This window comes from Musca autumnalis, unplaced genomic scaffold (genome assembly GCF_047663935.1).
Source record: "Musca autumnalis isolate F117 unplaced genomic scaffold, ASM4766393v1 scaffold_1, whole genome shotgun sequence".
NCBI classification, from domain to species: Eukaryota; Metazoa; Arthropoda; class Insecta; order Diptera; family Muscidae; genus Musca; species Musca autumnalis.
In genome coordinates, this window is record NW_027411644.1 from 19,399,729 (window position 1) to 19,417,682 (window position 17,954).

General features: G+C 34.8%; 1 protein-coding gene across 1 annotated transcript; it reads left to right on the forward strand.

Annotated features, from left to right (window-relative positions):
* Positions 1-17,466: 17,466 nt before the first annotated feature.
* Positions 17,467-17,950, forward strand: LOC141394548 (transmembrane protein 141). Its single transcript, XM_073969115.1, has 2 exons — positions 17,467-17,678; positions 17,754-17,950. The coding sequence occupies exons 1-2, from the start codon at positions 17,564-17,566 to the stop codon at positions 17,948-17,950; spliced, it is 312 nt and encodes a 103-aa protein (XP_073825216.1). The 5' UTR covers positions 17,467-17,563.
* The last annotated feature ends 4 nt before the right edge of the window (positions 17,951-17,954 follow it).

Below are 17,954 nucleotides of genomic sequence, written 5' to 3' on the forward strand. Positions count from 1 at the left end.
TGGGGTGTATGTAAACTTTTGTCCCCATCATTTTTAGGTTTTTGTAAAATTTACCGTTATCTGTATTATGGAATATACTTTTGTTCTATTAAATATTGTTTATTAGTGAGAAGAAATGAAACTGCATACTTGCAATTTCATAAAAATCACTACTAACCCTAATACCCGAGATTTAGGGGGTGTATGTAAACTTTTGTCCCTGACTGTATAACAACATAAAAAAATTTTTGTTATTTTACAAAAAGTATAACACGTTTTAAGAAAACATTTTTGCGCATATTATCATGAATTAAATACGTATAATGTTATGGAAAAAATGATATTATGATGACAAAAATATAATAGTTTAAATATTTTTTTTTATTTTTTTTCCTAAACAATATAAACATGTGTTTAAAACAATAATATTATTTTCTTATTTAATTTTTTAAATGTTTACAGATGATTAAGACAGCGACCACAAAATGCTTGCACTTAATTTCTTTCAGCGCATTTTCATTCTCTCTCGTACTCATACTCTCAATTTCATTTTGCCCATCTATGTGCCAGATATACCATTTTTCCGTTCCTTTACTTTTCTGGTAAAAATGTTCATGAGAGAGCAATTTTGAGCAACTTTGACACTTTTCTCTTTTACCACCCTTACCATTAAAAAAGTAAAGGAACAAAGCTATACTTTCTTCTTCGTTAACTTTTCAGCTTTCAAAGTCAACGGCACTCAAAGGAAGCGATAAAAACAAAATGAACATGCCAGCATTGCAACTAAAAGCTTACCTACGGCTCCGTCAAACACAGTGAATCACAGTCAAAAGTATCCACTTCAGTTTCTTTCATTAAAACCGCGATTGCTAAGAATTGGTTAATGATAGCGATTTCATTCCTTTTTTATTTTTATATTAGTGTCTTAACTTAAATATAATAAAATAAAATTAACGAAATTCCGATAATTTAGATAAAAAATAAAAATGGTTAAACAACATCGATTTCTACCTCACAGTGAAAAGTATGCATTCAAAAATTTCATGAAACAAAAAGGATTTTTTAGGGTTTCAGCCCTTGGTATGGCATCCTTCGTTATCCTTTACAGCTTTTAGCCTTCTTGGCAAAATTTAACTAAATTTTCGGTGCACGATATCTGAATTTTCCCCATCCCTCCTGCAAGGCATTTTTCAGGGTTCCTATACTTTAGATGTTACGATTTTTTTATATGTATTTGTCTCCAAAATACTACATAAATTATCTTTAGGATTCAAATCCGGGGAACGGGGAGGAGTTTGAATCACTTTTGGACAGTTACATAGCATCCATTTTGGAAAAATATGTGATTTGTGTTTGGGCTCATATATTGATAAAATTGGAATGTTGTCCCAAGTCCCATTTTTTCAACGCCTAAATTTCAATATATCCTTTCAGAATGTTTAAATAATACATCTTATCCTTAATTCCTTCGATAAAGACACGATTTCCTACACCGGAAGCACTCATACAACGGCATACCACAACAGAGTCTCATCAGTGCTTTACTGTTGAAATTGTGTCTTTAGGTTCCAAGGCGGTATTTGCCTTATGACATACCTTTATTGGTCCACAAACAAACGTACAAACAAATTTCAATTTTATATTAGATAACAATCTAGACAATAAATTATGATTATAATTAATAGTAAGTAATTCATATAAAACAACAATTTTAAAGTACAATGTGCAATACAATAAATACAATACTAGGATACTGGGGTCTCCAATCTGAAATGAAATATCAAACAATAGTTTAATGGCATTTCTTTGCAAATCCCACTTTCCATACTTACCCAGCCAAATTGGATAGGTTTATTATAAGCAGCCATCCAAACAACCACCATCCCAACAACCACCATCCAGACGAAGAAGAGAAGAAAACTATAAAATAATTTCTTGATCTGGTGGTCTTAATGGCGACTTCGGAGCTTATTTATATGTATTAAAGTTAGATGTGGTATTTTCATCAGAGCGCATGGGCATGGGCAGCCTGGCGCAATACTGGGCGTACCTTTTTCTCATCAACCAATAAGGTATGTCAAACGAAAGTGATGCCTTTCTTTTACTAAAATTATTTTTGTGAATTAATTCACATGCCTTTACAATGTTTTCATCCATTTCAATAATTTCTTGTTTAGTTCTTCTTCTTCGTCTTTTTGGTGGATTTGATGATTTTGAGCACACTTCAATGGCAGCACCATCACCTTCCATGTCGGGTGATGGTTCATCAAAATAAGATGATGATGACGGTGCAACAATACTGTCCCACATTTCCATGGTAGGTGTTGTTGGTGCTGCTGAGTTTGGTGGTGGTGATAACGCTGGTGAGGTTATTGTTGTTGGGCTGCTGAGTTTGGTGGTGGTGATAACGCTGGTGAGGTTATTGTTGTTGTTGGTGGTGGTGATAACGCTGGTGAGGTTGTTGTTGTTGGTGCTGCTGAGTTTGGTGGTGGTGATGACGCTGTTGAGGTTATTGTTGTTGTTGGTGGTGATGACGCTGGTGAGGTTATTATTGGTGTTGGTGGTGGGATACTGGGGTCTCCAATCTGAAATGAAATATCAAACAATAGTTTAATGGTATTTCTTTGCAAATCCCAGTTTCCATACTTACCCAGCCAAATTGGATAGGTTTATTATAAGCAGCCATCCAAACAACCACCATCCCAACAACCACCATCCAGACGAAGAAGAGAAGAAAACTATAAAATAATTTCTTGATCGGTTGGTCTTAATGCGACTTCGGAGCATATTTATATGTATTAAAGTTAGACGTGGTATTTTCATCAGAGCGCATGGGCATGGGCAGCCTGGCGCAATACTGGGCGTACCTCTTTCTCATCAACCAATAAGGTATGTACAGTATGCAAAGTTCATATTCGTACACACCTAAAAAATTAATAAAATCGTTATTAATTCCATACTTTATGTGCAAATATGAAATAATTGATAGGAATTACCATAACGAAGAAAGATTTAAGAATAACAAAACAAATTTTTAATTTATTTCTTCATTTAGGTGTAGATGGCGCCTATGTGGGCGGCAAAGTTCGTATTCGTACACCTATAAGCACTATATATTTGGAGTTTTCAAGGATTTTCAAAGCGAAATACCGCATATTTTTGTTATTTTCTTCTTTTGGAATGCCTCTGCTATAGAAATATGTAAAAATAACGGTAATTTTATTAAAATTTTTGCATGAAAAAATGTCGGACGAATATTTGAAATACTTAAGAAAAATGTGCTAGATATGATTAACTATTGCAATTTATTCCCGAATTTTGGACGAAAATAGCTAATTGCGGTCCTTCTGTAACAATATTCGAGGTCTAATATGAAAATAAATTTGGTCGGCGTTTGGGAATGCAAAGGAACGTAATCCGGGCTTAGGTAAAGTAAACACATTTTTGGTATATACTTGGTGAAAATCGCAAGTTTCATTTTATATTTGACATTAAATGTATTGAAGTTTTAGAATACGGTTTCTAAAATCATTTTATGTCAAGACATATGGGAAATTACGAGGAATAATAAATTTTTCAGGAAGAACATTTCCCCAGAAATAATGAATTTCTTCAAAAGGTTACCCCACGTTCTTTCCTGGAAAATTTACTTCATTCTTTTGACATTTCTGTACTCATTTTGGATCCTTCGGTAAAGAAATATAATTTTCAAGATGTAAAAACCATTATTTTCGCAATTTTGGAAGCTATAACCCTCGTTCAAAGTAAGCGTAGAATTTCAGTCGTACGCAGACCGTATGAAAACTTGTACAGTTTCATTTTTCTTCATAATTTCTCACAGTTTTCGACATAAAATGATTTTCGAAACAGTATTCTGAAACTTCAATACATTTTATGTCAAATATAAAACCAAACTTGCGATTTTTACCAAGTAAAATCCAAAAATGGGTTTACTTTACCTAGGCCCGGATTACGTTTCTTCGCATTTCAAAACGCTGACAACATTTTTTTTCATATTAGACCTCGAATATTGTTACAGAAGGACTGCTATTAGCTATTTTCGTCAAAAATTCGGGAATAAATTGCAATAGTTAATCATATCTAGCACATTTTTCTTAAGTATTTCAAATAATCTTCCGATTTATCATTCATACAAAATTTTTAATAAAATTACCGTTATTTTTACATATTTCTATACCAGAGCCATTCCAAAAGAAGAAAAGAACAAAAATTTGCGGTATTTTGCTTTGAAATTCCTTAAAAACTCCAAATATATAGTGCTTATAGGTGTACGAATACGAACTTTGCCACCCACACAGGCGCCATCTACACCTAAATGACGGAATAAATTAAAAATTTGTTTTTTTATTCTTAAATCTTTCTTCGTTATGGTAATTCCTATCAATTATTTCATATTTGCACATAAAATATGGTATTAATAACGATTTTGTTCATTTTTTAGGGGTGTACGAATATGAACTTTGCATACTGTATGTCAAACGAAAGTGCTGCCTTTCTTTTACTAAAATTATTTTTGTGAATTAATTCACATGCCTTTACAATGTTTTCATCCATTTCAATCATTTCTTGTTTAGTTCTTCTTCTTCGTCTTTTTGGTGGATTTGATGGATTTGAGCATACTTCAATGGCAGCACCATCACCTTCCATGTTGGGTGATGGTTCATCAATATAAGAATTTGAGCACACTTCAATGGCAGCACCATCACCTTCCATGTTGGGTAATGGTTCATCAAAATAAGATGATGATGACAGTACAACAATACTGTCCCACATTTCCATGGTAGGTGATGGTGCTGCTGCTGAGTTTGGTGGTGATGACGCTGGTGAGGTTATTGTTGTTGGTGATAACGCTGGTGAGGTTATTGTTGTTGGTGATAACGCTGGTGAGGTTATTGTTGTTGGTGGTGGTGATGACGCTGGTAAGGTTATAGTTGTTGGTGCTGCTGCTGCTGAGATTTGTGGTGGTGATGACGCTGGTGAGTGCGGTCTATACGTTGGACCGAGAATTGCTAAAGACCAAAACACCGCATATTACCACTGTTGAAGCTTGGTATCCAAATAGCCCTATGGGATTTGCCGATTCCACCAGGAAGAAATTGCAGGCATTTTGTGAAGGTGTCCATGAAAAACATAGGAAATGCGTCTTAAGCTTTGACGCGACGATGTGAACAGCGCACCAATCACTTCACAGTACGGGTTTGTCTTAACTGGGTTAAATAGTAAGTGGAGTATCTTTATTGGGACAGAGGCCCATGAAACTTACAACCGATGGTATTTAGAGCAAATGCTATCACAGATCTATAAAGTAAGTAAGTAAGTACCGTATGTGATGCCGATTCTGTTCATCAAAGTGTAGTGCCACTTTACTCAAATGCAAACATGCATTACGATCACCGGTTGTGGATGTTTGACATTATACATCTGCTCTTAAATTTAGTCTCACGTTTTACATTGGGACAAATTACCTATGATGGATATCCGCTTAGATTCCATGATTATGTGGCGAGCTACACCACGCCTACGAATATATGTAGCTTATTTGGAAAACAACTACTACTTCTATGAGACCTTTAATATTGCAAATTATCAAGAAATTTTTAATAATAACGTTGTACGAGATCTGGACCGAATTGTGAGCGAGGACGTACGCAACAATGACTTGAAGAATATTGGAAAGTTTGTGTCTCTAACGACACAATTTATAAGAATTCTAACAGGAGGTACAGATCTGCCGTATAAACAAGAGACAAAAAAGGAATACAAAATCCTTATACTCAAACTAAGGTATCATAATTCAAATTTGTTGTATGGAACGTTAACAGCATGGGAAAAATTGTTGGCAAATCATAGAAATTTTAATGTAGATCATTTAAATACCCACTCAACGATAGAAACATTTTTCGCGGATATTAGGCAGCGGACAAAAGGTACGCCAAACAACGCGTACGATGTTCTATGCTAAGAGAAGGTTCGATGCTGCTTTGGAGGTTACACATACAAATCAACACGCTAATGATTTATTTCTAAATGAAATTGAATTTCTGCAATAACAATTCTTTCTTCAATAAATAAAAAGACAATATATAAAGACATTTTAAAAATATTTTTATTTTCAAAATTGTTTGCTTTCCTTTCCCAGACAATGAAGGGTGAGGGGGGATAACACTATGCAACACTGAAAATACAAACAACTTCTAGTATGCATTGCATTTTTTGTGCCCGTAATTTCTAGCCCTAGGTAACCGGGTAGGTAGCTACCTATTAGTTATCTTTACCTACGAGTTTGGTAATTTCTACGTGCCATTTACCGAGGCGTGTAAATTTTGAAAATATGTGGTAACATTGGTGATTTTCATTCATGATTTCGTAAAAACATTGACACATATAAGTGTTTTACACTTTTTAACACATTGGCAACATTCAACCAGGCAAAATCCTTGGTGTAAGTAACACGGCAGTTTTCGGCCCGGTAACGTTACCTATGGATTGTAATTATGAAATTTTGCTTACACGGGGGATATCTATGAACTCATAGATAACTACGCGTAGAAATTACGGGCATTGAAAGTACATATTTAGGCTACAAAAACCCTAGTAGGGTTTTGTCCTGTCAGATCCAGTTCGGATTTTATGGCCTCATCTAAACCGGGCTAAATCTACTCTTTTTTGCATTTATCAAGCCTTTATCTCAGAAACGTAGGTTAAACGTCAAATGAAATCCAGATGAGATTTCATTTGACGTTTGAGCTATGGAATTGACAGTTAAAATCGAGTGGATTTCGTAAATGTAAACCAAGCATAAGACTGTTGATTGCTTAAAGTCGATTTTTTTCAGCAGATTATAACAGTGTGGAGTAGGGTATAAAAATATGGTATCGTGCTACCATGTTTTATTATTAAGCATAGTACACACGGTCCAACAAAACTGACAGTCATCGAGGTCTATTTCGTTAATATCAAAGTCTAGCTGAATAATTACTTTCCTAATCACTAAATTATACCTTAAATGTTGTATTTCAATCATTTTTAGCTAACAAAAAGTTTTTATTTGCCAGAAAATTGCCGTAATATGCTGTTTATATTTGAGCTTTTTGCAGGGTTAACCTTCATTATCAGGATTTGTTTGCCTAATCTCATTAAATTTATGAAGATTTACCATACAAAGTTAAATCTTTTCATGACCGGATTTGTTTGAGATCCTGCACGAAATCCGGGTACTAATATAATACAACACTGTTTTTGTACTGAAAAATGCAACTCATTTTCCATTATACGAAAAGTTGCAAGCGTTTGTTTTCATTTGTTTTGTTTACATTTTATTTGTCAAAAAATGCGCAGCAATAATAATAAGAAAATTTCTAAAAAGAGGAAATTTTGAAATGAATTCCAAGAGATGTAAGTAAATAAATATTTATGTATTTGCATAACAAAATAAATAAGCACTTCTATTTTTTTCGCAGGAAAATTACAATACAAGAAAGGAACGATCGTAAATCGTTGCTGAAGAATTCTTAAATTGATGTCTGACCAATAACAACCCCTAAATATAGACACCGTCCCGATCTAGTGGAAGGTTTCCCCACCCAGGCTCGTCAGAAATAGGAGCCCGAACATACTGGACGATGGTCCCTGATTGTGATTAATAACTCCTTCAAGATATTGGGTGTAACGTTTGGCAGAATTTTTAAGTCCTTCGCGCAAGCAACACCTGTTTGCGAATTAGGAGGATGGTTCTTAAGTCGCTGGCGGGCAACATTGATGGGCAGACAAACAAACCTTGTTGACCTCTTACAAAGCAATAGGCCAAATCAATGTGGTAAGCTATGCGGCGCCAGCGTAGTAAGCAAATGTTCGCGCTACGCAGTGGAAGAATATTCAAACCTGCCAGAATGTCAATCTGAGGACTGCAAGAGGGTGCTTTCTAATGACACAAGTGGAAAACTTCATGTGAAGACGAAGATTTTACAGAACAAGATATTATCACGATCTAGTCAGGCTTCCCGTACCCAGACACGTCAGGAGATATCTTCAGAATCTTGAAAAAGAGATCCAAAGGTACAAGCGAGAACGTCAAGGCAAGCACGTGTGGTTTTAGCACATTTATAATTCGAACGATGCCGTCATTTCATATTGGACCCAAATTGATGGTACGGCACACTGCATTTGCAGCTAAACCTACTGACGTGTCTCCTGATTCTTTATGGCGGCAGCCACTCCAGGTTGAATCTGTATACATACAGAGGCACAAGGACTAGATAACTGAATAAAATAAGAATGTTCTGTAATGTAATAATAAACAAACGAACATATTTGCGTTGCTACATCAACAACTATTGAAAACATTTCAGATACCACGATGTTGAGCCCCATGTATGTTTGGACGAAATCATTTTCAGACTATTTGGAGTTGATTTAGCCATGTCCGTCTAGTTGGTGCGCACGATTTTGTTCAAATTTTCGGTATCGTAATATTTTGGGCAAATTTACTCGGGAAACTTCCACACAAAAAATGGTGCGTACGATTACTCGAAGGGAGTAACCGAATTGGTCATAAACAGACATAGATCAGATTTGAATATGGACTAAATCGGTATACATCGTGTACTTCTCACACAAAATTTGGAAAAAGTTCGTCTCAGATCGTTTTGAACAACAAGTTCTTCACGTGGGCAATTTTTTCGAGTCCAAGTCCATACTTCCAGAAGTAATGGCCCAAAAGCTCCAAAAAGCCACTACCAATTAAAATGAGTAGTGAGTAAGGTAACCCTCGAAGGCACAAACCGATTTGGTCCAAACATTGTACATCGTATTACACGGTGTGCCTTAACTAATTTTAAATGAAAGGTGCTTACACCTGTGATGATCTTGCGGATTCTGAAACTACAAGGCTCATAGATGAGAAAAATTCCAAAAACAAGTAAGAACGGCGTAAAATTTGGCATGGCCAAACTTGTTATACCCCCCACCACGATTTGTATTGAAGTAAAATGGAATAATAGTACGTTTATATATAACCGGATTTAACAAACCGGCTGGATTTCAAATGTCAATTCCATTGCTTATATTTCAAAAGGCTATAATATAAACATGGCCTAATTTAATTTCGGTAAAACCGTTCTACCGGGCTACATGAAGGCGTGGACCTATACCGAAAAATTTAGAGGGTTAAAGTTTAATACCCCCAACGAACACTAAGTAACAAATTTCAGCCATATCGATGTGATAATGAAGCTAAATCATTCAAAATACCGAAAATCGGGTGGCACCGTTCTATGGGGGCTATACATAACGTGGACTGATATAGCCCATTTGCAATACCAAACATCCTAGGAGTAACACAAACTTCTATACCAAATTACAAAGCTCTGTCTTAAAAATTACGAGCTGTATGGCTGACTTCCGTATCGTCAGTTGCTTTACAAATGACTGAAAATCTGCGAAGTATTATGTTTCTTAACTCCGTTGAACTTAGCAACTGCGAAGCTACGTGTTTCAAAACGTCAAAAATACACATATTTATCGCAAGCAAAAAGCAAACATGTATCATTTTTATTTCTTTTACATTTAGTTGCATTTTCGCATATGAATGTGCAACTGAAATATTTGACGAAATTTAAACAACACAAAGCAACTGACGACACGGAAGTCAGCCAATCTTGATTTCAACAGACGGATAGACGGACATTGTTATATCGACTTAGAATTTTACCCTGATGAAGTATATATGTATGTATATACATTATAGGGTCTTCGATGACTATTTCGATGTGTTACAAGCGGAAAATCGCTGGAGGGATTTTGAAATAAATCGCGGTCAAAGGTCACATTTTTAGGTTTATTTTAGGTTTTCAGGATTTTGCTTGTTTTTGCATTTTTCTTATCTATTAACATTGTATTTTCAGAATCTACAAAAACATCACAAAAACGAAAATTGACAAATTCGGATTCCTTTTTCGGGTACCTCCCACACAATATTTGTAAAGAGTGCAGTTTAAGGACTCGCAACATGTGCGGCCCTAATTACGACGGTACAATTTTTTCGGGGGCAAGTCCATACTTCCTGAGAAACTGGTACAAACTCAATAAACACCTAGAAGTATTGTGTTTACTGTGGGCATATCTCTGTCCGTACAGCTGTCTGATACTTTCTTAATTGTTCTCTATCTCTAGTACTTGACCACTTTAAGTAACACAATCGGGACCAATTTAAAGCCCAGAAAGTTTCTGGCCACTTTTGTTGAAATGTTCTCATCCCAAGCTAGAATATTCGTCATTGCATTTAAAATCCAAAACATGGTAAAATGCGAACAATTATTGCGAGATCTCCGTTATTTGACCACGTAGTATGCCCACCCACTTTGCATCATTGTCAGGCTTTTGTTTGAAATATCCCCTACTAAAGATAGGGATATTCGCTTTAGAATAAAAACTTGACTATTTCCTGACAGAAGTTTTTGCCTATTCCGACTCCTAAGTATTATATAAACCATCACAAAATATATAGGCTTCTTCATCTATGGGACCCCATCTCCACCCAAAAAATTGCTACCTGATCTGTAGCGTAATTAAAAGGTTTAGCTGGACAGACCTGCCAGAATGCCGCTGTGTGGTCTCTATCAGGGTGCCTCCTCAACCAGTGGATCATATTTATGAGGAAACAAAGGTTTTAGCGTTTGTCGATGCATTACCTGCATGGGTGTTAACACAAGTGATGTTAGCCAGTTAAGATCCGGACGATTATAATTATAAATTTTATTATGAATAAAAACACGTACATTTGCACTAAAATCGTTGGACAACTTTGCGCTTTTAAATTACAATTTGAATCACACACAACATAACATAAAGGAAAATATGCTATCGTAGTAAAAAATGGTAGCTTCTTGCAGGTTCTGGAACAGAGCAAATATAGGCATTGTTAAGGACACACCAGCGATTTCCAATTCCATGTAACACTATAAGGAAGGTGGACATATTTTCCGCCATTATATCCAAAGTTTCAATAGTCATCACCAGGACATAGTGTGATGTCGGGGTTTTGGTATAGCTACATACATATGCCGAAATCTGTATTTACATGTTCTGAGCGGGATTCTTTACAATATTTATCACATGACACATTTATCACATTCATGAACATTATCCAATCCACCACCATGAGCATCCAAAAACAAATGACCAGCACGACCAACCTCCTGCACATAATTTTCAAAATTCCAGTTAACACGTTTTCGCTTGTTTTTCTTTTCCAGCTCATCCGCTATACGATCTTGCATACAAGTGCGCAGGAAACTGGCAATAGGCTCACATCCAAAAGCCGACGCATTTCCGACAAATATATATTTATTTTCCAGTTTTTTAATTTAAATAAATAATTAAAGTTATGAATGTTGATTTGATGCTTTGAATGTATACACAAACAAAAATCAGCTGTCATTCATTTATATCCTCATAAAGGCATATATAAACGGTTAAGATTTACCCACTGGATCTTTAAATCCCACAGGGTTAACCTTTAATAGTATAAACGCCCTATTAAAGTACGTTGACTGTCAGTTTTGTTGGACCGTGTGTACTATGCTTTAAACTACTATGGAAAAATATAAAATTTGATAAAATATATCATGAATGAAAATCACCAATGTTACCACATGTTTCCAAAATTTACACGCCTCGGTAAATGGCACGTAAAAATTACCAAGCGCGTAGGTAAAGATAACTAATGCCCGTAATTTCTACGCGTAGTTATCTATGAGTTCATAGATATCCCCCGTGTAAGCAAAGTTTCATGATTTCAATCCATAGGTAACGTTACCGGGTCGAAAACGGCCGTGTTACTTACACTAAGGATTTTACTGGTTGATCGTTGCCAATGTGTTAAAAATTGTAAAACACTTATACATATGTGGCAATGTTTTTACGAAATCATGAATGAAAATCACCAATGTTACCACATGTTTTCAAAATTTACACGCCTCGGTAAATGGCACGTAGAAATTAGGCAAAGATAACTAATAGGTAGCTACCTACCCGGTTACCTAGGGCTAGAAATTACGGGCATAATAGGTAGCTACCTACACGGTTACCTAAGGCTAGAAATTACGGGCATAAGAACTATTTGACGTATACGCTATGAAATTTACATGTGAAATCGAGTGGATTTATAAACTAATGCCAAGTTTACACTTGTGCTCTAAAATCCACTGGATTTCACGAAATCATGAAATACACCCCGGAGTTTACACTTATTTTTTGTTGATTTCAAACATATCACAATAATCAAGGTAGATGCATATGCGCAGCTGTTTGAACATGAATTTTCAAAACAAGTTGTTGTAAATTGAATTGAATTAAACACAGCTGACTGTGTTCAGAACATGCAAAATATTACTACTTGCATTAGTTTTGAGTTAAAAATGCTTTCCCGTACTCCCAAATCTAGCAAGACTTGCACTTCTCTTTAAATAAAAATAGCGCCGAATAACACCGACTTCTCATGTTTTCTGCCATAAAATGTTGGCCTAGTAGAAACTAGCAGCATGTTCATTATCATCTAAATACGATAGCTGATACGTTGATTTTGACATTTCTGCTGCAGTTTTCGCAATTTCCGCCATTTTTCCCTTCCCGTAATTTTTAAGGGGAAACAATTTTTGAAAATTCGCTCTTTTTCTAACATAATCACTAAAATGTACGGGAACATAATGAAAAATAGCATTGTAACAAAGTAATTTAATTTTAGCTCTGTTCCAGAACTAAAAAGTTTTTGAAATTTTTACCACTTCTACACATTTTGCGTTCCCGTACACAAAATTTATATGAAAATCGTTTACGACTTTTACAACTTTTACCACTTTATAAAGTACGGGAACGGGCTAATTATTTTCACATTGTTTACAAATTTTTATGGTGCAATAATAAAGGTAGATGTATAGGCATAGTTAGCCCGTTTTACAAAAACATATGGAATTTAGAATTTAACTGTTTATGTTAAAAGTTCTAAATAGAGTAAAGTATAAAATTCACTTCAGCTCTTGCTCCACAATATTATTGCTAGAAAGGTGTTCCAAAAATAGCAAAAGTTGTACACAAACTTAGGACAGTGAAAACAAAAATGCCATTCTCTCATCTTCTACTAGAGAAGCTTGGCTGATCTAACATCGAGATTGCTGGCATCCGATTTGGAGATACGTTGACATTCCAGCTAAAACTTTTATAATATTTGTAATTTTTCCGCACCCGTATTTTAGAACAAATTTTAATTAATATTTGACTAATCGTTCTTTCGCAAGTATTACTATTAAAAAATCAACAAACAAAGACGACATAAAACAGTGGTGGATATGAAATTCTTTAGTTCGACTCAAATTGTAGGGTAATTAGCTTTATGAACATATGCTTGGTTTACATTTACGAAATCCACCCGATTTCAACTGTCAATTCCATAGCTCAAACCATGGTACAATAAAAGTAGAGGTAGTAGTACGTTTATATATAACCGGATGTAACAAACCCACTGGGTTTCAAATGTCAATTCCTTTGCGTTTACGTCAAATAAATCCTCATTAAGAAGGTTAACCTTTCAAAAGGCTATAATATAAACATGGCCTAGGCCAGGTATGAAAATCACTGAGAAATGCCACCCTGCAACCATGGCTTAAAACGTCAAATGGCATGGTACAATAATAATGGTAGATGTACCTGCATAGTCGATGGTCAGACTAGCAAGGTTTCTTGAAACCAATTTCGTTAAAGTTTCTTTTCAAGTTTCGTTAGTGTCCACACACGTTAACGTGAAATTTAAGATTTTTGCGTGTCCTCTTTATTTTACCATTTGCGTTTGTTGTGTTTCTCATGCCAATAAAAACAAAAAAATACACAAATAAACCAAAAAACAACACAAAATAATTAACATTAATAATTAAATTAATATTAATAGTTAAATTTTCACTATTTCATTAATTAACTGTTTTTATTAAATCTTTTTATGTTTGTTTTGTTGTTAGCGTTTGCTTGAGAAAATAAAAATGAAAGAAAGTGGAAGAAAAACTCTTGCAACGAAAAACAAGAAGAGGCAACATAACAAACACAGAAAACCATGTACATGGGTTTCACTACTTCATACCCCTCGCCTATAAACTTGACGTCGCCATGTTGAAATCGTGCTAGTCTGACCATCGACATAGCTATCCCGTATTACAAAAACATATGGAACTTAAAGCTTCACTTTTTATATGTTAAAAGTGCCATATAGTGTAAAAACATTTCTTTAGCTAGGCTCCAGAATATTCTTGTTGGAAAAGTGTTCCAAAAATAGCAAAAGTTCTTCCCAAACTTATGACAGTGAAAAAATGTCATTCACTTATTTTCTACTTGACAAGTTTGGCTAATCTGACATCGTGATTGCTGGTACCCGATTTGCAGATAAATGTCAGCAGAATTTTTACAAAAATTGTAATTTTTACATTCCCATACTTTTGGAACAAATTTAAATTAATATCAATATTTGATAAATTGTTCATTCGTAAGTTTTGCTAAAAAAATCAACAATTTTATTTTGCCGCGCGAATACATATTTTTTGTCCTTGTTTTCAATTTTAAGATATAGTGTTACAGCAGAAGTTTTTTGTTGGAACAATTCAGCGATACATCTACCTTTATGATTGCATAATGTCAAAAACAGTGCAAAATGTCAACCCTGCTTTTGACAGATTAGGCCATAAAAAGAAAAAACTTGTAATCAGCTGTTAGCTGTGGCCTACCTTTACATTATTCTACCATGGCTCAAACGTCAAATGAAATCTCATCTGGATTTCATTTGACGTTTAACCTATGGATTTGACATTTGAAATCGAGTGGATTTCGTAAATGTAAAGCAATACTTTACTTTTATTACTTTTACTTCATGTCAACAACAGTAAGAAATGTCAACCCTGCTTTTGACAGAATAGGCCATAAGAAAAAATGTAAACAGCTGCTAGCTGTAGTCTACCTTGTATATTATTGTACAATGCATAAAACCTTTGGTCTCATGGTAGAACAAATACAAGGTAAAGTTAATACTACAACAAATACAACTCGAACAACAACCACAAAGGAATTTGTTTTTGTTTGTAACGTTACTGCCAGTTGTATTTGTAAACAAAACAAGGAAATGTCTATAAATTATTAGAATTTAAAAAACTAATAATTTTTCACATTTGGTTAAATATTTTGGAAAGCATGAATGAAAATTCGTTACATTTCCAATTTTTATGGTTCCACATCATTCCACTAAATGCATAAATTCTCGCAGAAAGTAGAATTCTTGCAGAAAAGTTTGGGGTCGCTGGAAATTCATAGAAAAAGGAGAAGCTGTTTCAATGTTTTGTTTTAGAAATCAAAGAAGCACATGTTTATTAGGGCTTTATTTTTTTAAATTTTAACAAAATACCTCACATATTAACAAACGTTGTATCGCCTCTACAAGCGGTGATTTACTGCGCGGCTTATCGTTCGAACTTGGAGGAGGTTACATATCATTGATATGAAGAAGTCTTTCTGGGAAATGGTTTTTTCCGAATGATATATTTTTTTTCTCAAAAAATATATGTCCCTAATGTACATCGAAATAGAAATGAATGTATAAAACGTCATATGAAATTTGACACTAACACTACAACCCAGTTCAGTCAGCTGGGTATTGCTGCTACCTTTTCTTGTTCTACCATGCTTTGGTCTGTTCCTTTACTTTTGAATTGTATGGTGTCTGAAGTAAAGGAACGCTTTTCGAGTAAAAAGTGTAAAACTTGAAGATTCTTGCACGTAAAGGAACAGGGCTCTTAATGGCCCCGGCACATACGGTCCGTTGCGAGTCGCGTCACGCGTTGAAAACAACAACCACATGAAAAATGTGTAAGTGATGCCAAGTTTGTCTTTTCTGTGTTTGTTGTAACGCCTTAAGTGCGACCGCTCATAAATACAACAATGGCATCGTGCGTTAAAACGTCAACCACACAAGAAAGTGTAAGTGATGCCAAGTTTTCTTTCGAAGTTTTCGTGTGGTTGTTGTTTCAACGCGTAGAGTGCCTCTCAACGGACCGATTATGGTTGTTCCAGATTCACTGAGTGAACTGGATTACTGGGGCTGGATTCTTGTTCTATGAAAATTTGAAATCAAAAATATTTCCTTTATAATTTTTTTCATTTGACAGTTGTCTCCTTTATAAAAGTTTTCATGGTTTAATTATAAAGGTTAGCTAAAGCTTCCTGTCAATTTTTTTTTTCTTTCGACTGTTCCTAAAACGTCAAAACAATATACAAAATGTATGTGTGTGTGATGTTTGAATAATATGCCAACAATTTTAAAAACAATCGAATTCAATGATTTTCAAAATTGTTTTTAGAGCATTTGTATGGAAGAAATCCATCAGCTTATTATTGAAACAAACATTTTATCATATCCACAACTCGATTATATGAAGAAACCTTGGCCCTTCATACATTTTTCGCGTTTTTTATAAAATGCTCAAAATTGGTATTTTGTAAACAAACCCACTTGTTGCCCTTTTGTTTACTAATTCTAAGTTTACATTTACGAAATCCACTCGATTTCAACTGTCAATTCCATTGCTCAAACGTCAAATGAAATCCAATCGATTTCAGATGAGTTTTCATTTGACGTATACGCAAAGGAATTGACAGCTGAAATCGAGTGGATTTCGTAAATGTAAACATAGTATAATTTTGAAGTTTTATGACTTCAGGAAAAACTAGAGCTTCGTTCCAGAACTAAAAAGTTTTTACACATTTTGAACATTTTTCCCCGAAATGCGTTCCCGTACACCAAAACAGTTGCAAAATGTTCACATCTCTTTGAACAAAAATGGCGCTGAATGGCTTTCTCTTTAGAAACTTTTTACACGACAAATTTGAGCGAGCAAAAATGTGCAACCTGTTTGCCGGCTTCCGATTGGCTGACAAGCCGACTTTGACATTTGTTCCAGATTTTTTGACGTTTCTGCCATTTTTCCGTTCCCGTACAGTTTGGAAAAATGTGTGCGTTGAACTCATTTTTGGCAGTTTTCTCTTTTGAACATTTTACCATTAAAAAAGTACTGGAACGAAGCTTAGGGTTCTAAAGATTTTTTTCATTTAAATCTACCTCTTTACTTATACCATGAAAGTTTTCATTTCATATTTTCATAGAAACAGAATTGAGTCCCTGGATTGTGAACTAGCAATTTGTTTCAATTGAACAAAAGCTCTGTTCCAGAACTAAAAAGTTTTTACAATTTTTACTACTTTTACACATTTTGCGTTCCCGTACACAAAATTTATATGAAAATCGTTTACGACTTTTACAACTTTTACGACTTTTACCACTTTATAAAGTACGGGAACAGGCCAAAAATAATACTTTACGTTTACGTACGTCTAACAGATCGTAACAGCTGTCAAAATAACAAAATAGGAACAGCTGTTTAATAACCCAACATACATTGCATTGAAACAAGTGATTTATACTTAATTAAATGCATTTTTAATTAATTTCGCCAACAATTTGCATTTTTACAGACACAGCATGAATGACATTAGACGCTTGAAGGATCAACAGCGTGATAAACATCCTGGGTTTGATGCATATATGGAATGTATGACTAGATCGCTGTTTACCGGTCTTGCTTCGTTTTGTCTCGGTGAGTATTGTTTGTTGTGAAATTACAAAACGAGAGAAAGTGAAATAAAATTGCATAATTTTCTTGTTTTTAAAGGATTTTCGGGTTTCTATTTTGCACAAAAGATCATACAGAAGAAAATACGTTATCCACAACAATACAATATTCTAGCCTCCACTTTGGCAGCTACTGTGATCGCGTACGAGGTGACAAGTACAAGGACCAAGTCGTGTCAGGCGGCGTGGATGGCGGCTGAAGATAAACATACCATACTTAAGGAAAAAGAATTTTAATAAA